Below are 6,998 nucleotides of genomic sequence, written 5' to 3'. Positions count from 1 at the left end.
GGGTGGGGGTTGGGGGGCGGGGGGGCAAAGTTGCAGTTGTTCATATCGGCTCAGACTGTGATGAACGTTGATGTGCCTGCGGGAGGGTCTTGGCCAAGTGTGTCTTTGTGCTTCCGTTGTCAAGCCATTTCCTAACGTGCAGAATTGACGACTTCTATGCCTCCTTTGTGGTCTTTGGTTCAGATCGGAGCTCGCTGGCGACGCTCGTCAAGTTCAAAAACGATAGCATGCGTTGCGACGCCGTTCCCGAGGGGAAATGACTTTTTCTGTCGCTGGAATTGAACTCGAAGGGTGACATCAGAATGTGAATTTCTGTGACTTGGTGCCAAACGTGAATAAATAAATAAATAAATAAGAAGAAGAATGGAGTTTGATGTTTTCATTGGTGAGAAGTCATTGCGTACTCTTTGGTTTTGGTGAGAAGTAACCTCGGTTTTGGACATGGGACGAAATGTCCAGTCATTCTTTGCACATTCTGTAGTCATAAAGCTTTCGTTGGATAGTCCGTCGGTTGGTTCCTAGCTTATATTGCATAATAGAAAACATATTGTCCTCTCGTCTTTGGTATTTAGGCTAGTGTGTCAGTTGTCCCAAATGAGACACCAGCGGTGAAGCCTTTTTTTCTTTTTCTTTTTTTTTCTTTTTTTTTTTTTGTTAAAGTATAGTTTTGCTCTCTGGCAGAGCTTAGCCTTCAGCTTCTAGGAATGGATTTGTGATGAGTTTGCAAAAGGCGGTTTTGGGTACAAGTCGTCACAGTGAGCAGCCCCTCTCTCAATTTGTCACCATTGACAAACAGACAAACAAAACAAAGTAACGTAAAAGGTTTGGTTTTCCCGGTTTGGATCAGGCTAAACCTGGACCCGCGCCCTTCATCTCGCAACCCCCCCCCACCCCGACCTTTAGCCTACCCCTCATCCCCGTCACCAACCCCGCCGCCGATCATCACGCTTTGGTACAAGTGCTGGACGCTGAAGATTGGGCGCCGGGGCTGGCTCCGTCGTCTGTCCATTTGTCCAGGCTCCGGCGGCGGGCGTTCATGAAGAAATTGCTGACGGTGGTGAGTTCGAGGCCCAGCTGCTGCGAAATGGTGAGCTGCATCTCTTTGGAAGGCCGCTTGTTTTCTTTGAAGATGGCCAGCAGCGTTCGCCTCTGCAGGTCGGTGAAGACCAACCGGGATTTCTTTGGTGTGTTGTTGCGCTCCTTCGCCGTGTCCTGCTCCTTCCGCTTGCACGCTGCAGCCGATAAATGGCAAACGAGACAAGACAGGGACAATGTTAGCGTTGCCCGCTCTTTTTGTGTTATCTCATCCCGTAACGGCGGCGTGCGGAACAGGGTTCGCCCATGAACCATTCAAATGTACCTCTCGCTTTATTTCTATCTCCTGCTTCCTGCTTACTGTAGCTTAATCAAAACCGGCTCAGCAGCACTTTACATGGGAAAAAAAAAAAAGCGCAGCCAAGTGAAGTGCCAAATGTAAAAGGAGAGACATCGCAATCACTCAGAGACACACACACACACACACACACACACACACACACACACACACACACACAACCACTGCCATCAATGAACAAGGCGCACTCCCTCTGATCGGGGTTACAGTGAGGATCAAATGCGCAATGATATTATTCAAAAGGGGTTTACCGCTCTGAGAACAAGGGGAGGGGGGGGGGGGTTGAGAATCAAGCAGTTGGTGAGTGTAAAGGGGTGGGATGGGGGGGTGGTGGGGGCGTGTTCTTTATAGGTGAGACGGGATCAATAGGATCAATAAGGCAGAGTTGCTCCGTCTTTCATCAGCTCTCTGCCGTGTTGCTAAACGCGTCCATAAGTGCAGACAGTATCGGCAATCATTTTGGATAAGTTGACCTCCGTGGTCTCGGATATCGTTGCCCATGCGCTGTCGTCGTAACGTCATTCTAAGAGTCGTCTGATGAGTTATGCCGCAATCAATTTTGGTCTGTCAGAATGATTCGGCCCCGCATGATGATGAGAGCAGTCCGTTCTTTCTTCCTCAATGAACAATCAGCGTCGATGTAGGAACGCACTTGTTGAGGCGTTGACTCTCTCGAGGCCATTTGTTAAACATTTCTCGTTGTCCCCATGCGACTCCGAGACAAGACAAACCGATAAGACTGAGACCGAGTGACAGCACTGATGAACTGACACAATACTTGGACGATGGGGACTCAAGACTTTTTCTTTGTTGTTGTTCTTCTTAAATTTTTTCCTGAGACAGCCTTTCGGTACAGTTGACTTATTGTTCCTTTAGTTAAATATGTAAAGGTAATGATGCAACTCGTGTCTCTGACGTCATGTGTCCCGAAGCTCTAGAAAAATGCATGGAATGGTCTGTCATGTTTTTCTTTTTGGTCTTTGCACTTTATTATGACGCATAAAAAAAACATTAAAAAAAAAAAAAAAACCTCACCCCCTCATCATAAACACAATGATCAGATACTGCAGATGGGAGCTCGGAAAGCAGATTGTTGACCAAGCCTCATCTGAAGCACTTGAGTCAAGTGTTCAGAGTGGCTCGCAAAACAACAAACAGCAGAGTGCAGGCCTTCCAAATGTTCTTTTTATTGACACCGTTACTGTAAAGAGAAATGCGAATGGAAAGCAGACGTGTCGACATGGACAGAGACAAACACGCCGGAGTGGAACAACAAGCCCGGAAGAGGAGGAGAAAAACAGAAGAAAAGAAGGCATCCAGTCAACACGGTAGATGATTAAAGCGGCGCTAAATTAGCGGGACGCGTTTTGTCATTTGTGACCATTTACCTCTCAGTTGGTGGGCCTTTGATCCGTTTGGTGTATTTTATAGGCACATTAGCATACAATTAGGAAGACGCCCCAATTTCATTTCAAATTACTTTTTCGGACGCACAACCATTTTTTTTCCACCCCAGAGTCATGGTTGTGTGGTCATAAATGATTTGTCTTATTTAATTTTTACTTGTTACACTCAGACTAAACACTTTTGCCACTGTTTCTGCACTTCTTCATGAAACCAGATTGTTTCTTGAGAAAAAAAAAAAAAAAAGCAATCTTACATAAACCCTTTCATGCACCAACAATGATAGCCTGATAACACAACAAGCCGTCCACTGCAGCTGTCCCCGAAAGGCTTAAAAATGTCCTTGGAGGACAAAATAAATTCGGGAATTGGAATGAAAGAAGCTTCTGAATGATCGCAGTATCATATTTCATTGCATACAAGGCATATGATGGGCGATATCTACTTTGCTGACTTCTCGACACGAGCTTCGAAGCCACAATTTGCCCCATCGCTGCCATCGGCAACATCATTCGAACGAATGCGCCTAACAGATAAATTGGGAGGCAGATACTTCAAAAAAAGGGACTGCTTTGTGGAAGACGCGCGTGTATTGGTGTTTCTAATGGGATAAAAACTCTTTTGTGTGTGTGTGTGTGTGTGTGTGTGTGTGTGTCATCTCTGATTTTTTTCCTCCCTCCTTCAGTTTTGCTTTCCTCAGCACTCTTTTGTCTCCATTAGCTCCCTGCGCCATTGTCTTGTGTCCATCCTCCTTCGCCGCCTCTATCGTTTTACTTCTTCGGGCCTGCTTGCATCACTCCCCCCCTGCCTCTTTCTCATCTTTCTGCCCCTCCTATCGCTCTGACTGGCTTCATCCCTCTTTTTTTCCTTTCACCGAGGCTTCCTATCGCTCTGACTGGCTTCATCCCTCTTTTTTTTTCCTTTCACCGAGGCTTGCCTCCTCTTGCACTCTGTATCATTTTTTTTTTTTTTTTTTTAATTGCACCATTACCACTTATGCCTGGTATCCATTACAGCGAGGGCATGTAAGTGCAGGGTAAGTAGTAAAGTCGTCCTTCAACATACATTTCACTGCTGGAGTGTGGCGCCACGTTTCGGCACATCCAAACACTCCCATCAGCAGAGCTGAATGATGATTTTGTTCAATCTTTTGTCAGCAGCTTGTCACACGTGACTCCGTTTCCTCCCAAATATTCCCGCGATGAATTGACATTTGAGTCCACTCGGTCTATTATCTATTTCTGAAGTCTAGTTGTGGTCAAAAGACGACCCAGCGAATTTCAGAACTACCGGGACACTACATAATCGATCCTGGATCCTTGGTGGAATACATTTCGCGCGTACATGACAAATAAAAGATGATTCTTCCTCCTTTCAGACAAAACATAAGCGATGTAGCCGATTTATATGAAGGTGTGCAATATTTTAGCACTTAGCAATCAACGCTATATAATAGCCCTGAGTGTGTGTGTGAGTGTGTGCGGTTGCGCCTAATGCTCTGTGATCATTTCCTCTTTCCGTTTTGACAAACGGAAATGCTCTCTCGGTCTCCACGGTGTACTGTAGTCGGAAGAGGAGCGCTCCCAAAAACATAAGTCTGGTCAAGGGATTGAATCCAGGCCATGATATTTCCACCAAGCAGGACGGCGGCTCAGTTCCATTCGTTGTGGTGTAATTCTATGAGCGGCACCATTTTTGGGAGGCATCTTACAATTGGGTGACCGCTGCAGGACACACAGAAAGCCATTTATTGGTGAACGGATTCTTCATTTCTATGCAGTAGTGGGGGGGAAGACGTCAAAGTCTGCTTTAACGAAACTTTTTTCCCCCCTCCTGGGACTCAAAGGGAAGAAGGGGGGGAAAAAAAGTTGCCGTTTTACTTTGTTTTGTTCAATAGTGGGTGTTACCGTCCACTTGTGATGTCACACGATTTTTGTCGCCCGTGGCGGAAACAGCGGCGAAGGTTGTACACCTTGATTTTATTAATGACGTCACACTGAGCATTCTTTTCTGTTGATGTAAACACACACACATGCACACACGTGTGAATACTCGTTTGAGATCAATTCCACATAGAGTGTCCTACCGGTGGAAATCCCCACCGGAGCACTAAAAGTGTAATCACCCGTTGCTTAAAGACGTTTGTAATGTAAAGAAAAATATGGAATTACATCAGCGCTATTCAATACACTTAGCGGCCGAAGCACTTAATCATTAGTGTAACTGATTGGAGATCAATAGCAGCATAAAATTAATGGTGTGAATGTGCTCTGAGTGTGTTTCATCACTGGGCCGTTTCCCTGTTGCAAAGAAATTTTCCAAATAGGTTTTTTTTTTTTTGTTTTTGTTTTGTTTTTATTCATTTTGCTAGTTTGTGGGTTTAATATGAGTGTGAGGCGGATGTCACACAGAGAATCCCGTCCCTTTTCAAAACCAAATATTTCGCAATAAGTACACTGGTTTCATGTTTCGAGAAGATTGAGTCGGAGCGGCAGCTCGCTTCAAATAAAGCCCCTCTTCCGGAGGCCAAATGTTGTCACTTGAACAAGCAAAAGAGGTTTTTGTCCCCTCGCACTGTTTGCTCTCAAAAAGTCGCATCTGAAGTACGAAGCTTGAAATGTGACTCATTTGATGAGTCAGTTATCCGAGTTTGAAGCTGTGCGTCAGAAATGCGTTTCACTGTTTGCACATTTGCTGCCCAATAGTTCAACACACCGTTTTGGGACATGCGGGCATTCCCGGCAAATTAGCCCCAGTGCCAGAAAACCGTGTCATACACATCTCTCATCTCTCCATCCATCCTGAAGACACAATAAGACAATGGCCCCAGAATGAGTAACGAGACTCCAAATTGCGGAAAGTTTGAATTTCCAGGCGAGTCTCTCGGGCTTTGGGGAAAACATTCACTAACCTTGACTTTCTAAATGTTGACAGTGAGGATAAGTCAAAGGGAGCCACTGTTTAGTCACACATGTATACACACACACACACACACACACACACACACGCGCGCACGCACCCACCCATAGACACGCTCGGCTAATAGATGATGAGTTAACCGGCTTCTCCGTACTCGCCCTTATCAGCTCTGTTTTTGGCGTCCCGAAGCCACCGGCGGCCTGTCTCGCAGCACACAGCAGAGAGCAAACACGGGCAGAAAGATAATATTCTGCAATCAATAGATTGTTCGGGATTGTTATTGATGATTGATCAAGAGGAGGTCGGCCAGCTATCGAGGGACAATCCTAGCGAGCCGCCGTGCTCGTCTCCACTTTGTTCTGGGCCAGCTCACCCAAGTTGATCAGATTTGCTTGTCCGTCAGGTGCAAAAACGCCCGGCGCGGGAAAATAATTCAAGTCACACTAATCTGACGTCTTTTTAAATTCTATCGATGATGTACTGAAACGGGAAGTCTAATGTGGAGCGCGCCGATTGGCGCAATGATGGCCGGAGAGCGAGCGGACGGGCGCGCATTTCCGGCGACTCCCTCCCGGTAACCTGTCAACCTATTTAAAGGCTGCAATATCTACAATTGGATCCGATCCATCTCATCTAAAACTTGAATCCAATAACAGACGGTATCAAGGAAATGAATCCAGTTGTATGGGACAATCAAATAGAAGAGGATTGCACCCAGTCTCATAAGTCTAATGCACATCAAACGAGAGCTCCTTTTAATGCTTTTACCACCAAATATGAAGGGGGGGGGGGTATCTAACCGCCAGAGTTCTTCATTGTCTCGCCTTATGATCAGGTTTGCTGTTGACTTATCAGCACCAGCAGAGACAATGATAAGCCTTCGGGTCAGCTGAAGAAACACTCTCTTGGGGAGGGGGGGGGGGTTGTTCTGTAAATCCTATCTACTTCAGAATCGCAAGAAAAAAAAAATTGAGGATTAAGTCCAATATGAACTATACACTGTTGTGATCTGGACAATAGTAACAAAATAAAATGACATGGGGGAAGGGGGGGGGGGGCGGTCAGAACACGCTAGGCACCTATCAATATTAGCTCTGTCGCAATACACTCTTGTGACGTAAACACGCTCTCGTCGAGTATCAACATCTGCACAATTATGCAAGTCGCACGCATGGACTTTGTTGTATCGCCTGCACCGGCTGCGGGGTTATTTCGGACGAGCGAAAATACCGACGGCCACTTTGACCAACACACCGAATGTTTAGGAATGCGCTGCATCCAG

The 6,998-nt window shown here is 46.0% G+C and overlaps 1 protein-coding gene across 1 annotated transcript in view; it reads right to left on the bottom strand.

The window, feature by feature from the left end:
• Nucleotides 1-159: 159 nt before the first annotated feature.
• Nucleotides 160-6,998, bottom strand: part of onecut2 (one cut homeobox 2) — a 22,312-nt gene continuing 15,473 nt past the window's right edge. The window contains exon 2 of the mRNA XM_019893457.1: nucleotides 160-1,232. Within this exon, the coding sequence (XP_019749016.1) occupies nucleotides 943-1,232 (290 nt within the window). The 3' untranslated portion in view covers nucleotides 160-942. The remainder of the gene's footprint in view (nucleotides 1,233-6,998) is intronic.

This window comes from Hippocampus comes, unplaced genomic scaffold, assembly GCF_001891065.2.
Source record: "Hippocampus comes isolate QL1 unplaced genomic scaffold, H_comes_QL1_v1.1 scaffold428, whole genome shotgun sequence".
In the NCBI taxonomy this organism is placed as follows: Eukaryota; Metazoa; Chordata; class Actinopteri; order Syngnathiformes; family Syngnathidae; genus Hippocampus; species Hippocampus comes.
Note: the sequence above shows the minus strand (reverse complement) of the source record. Positions and strands in the feature narration are given on the sequence as shown.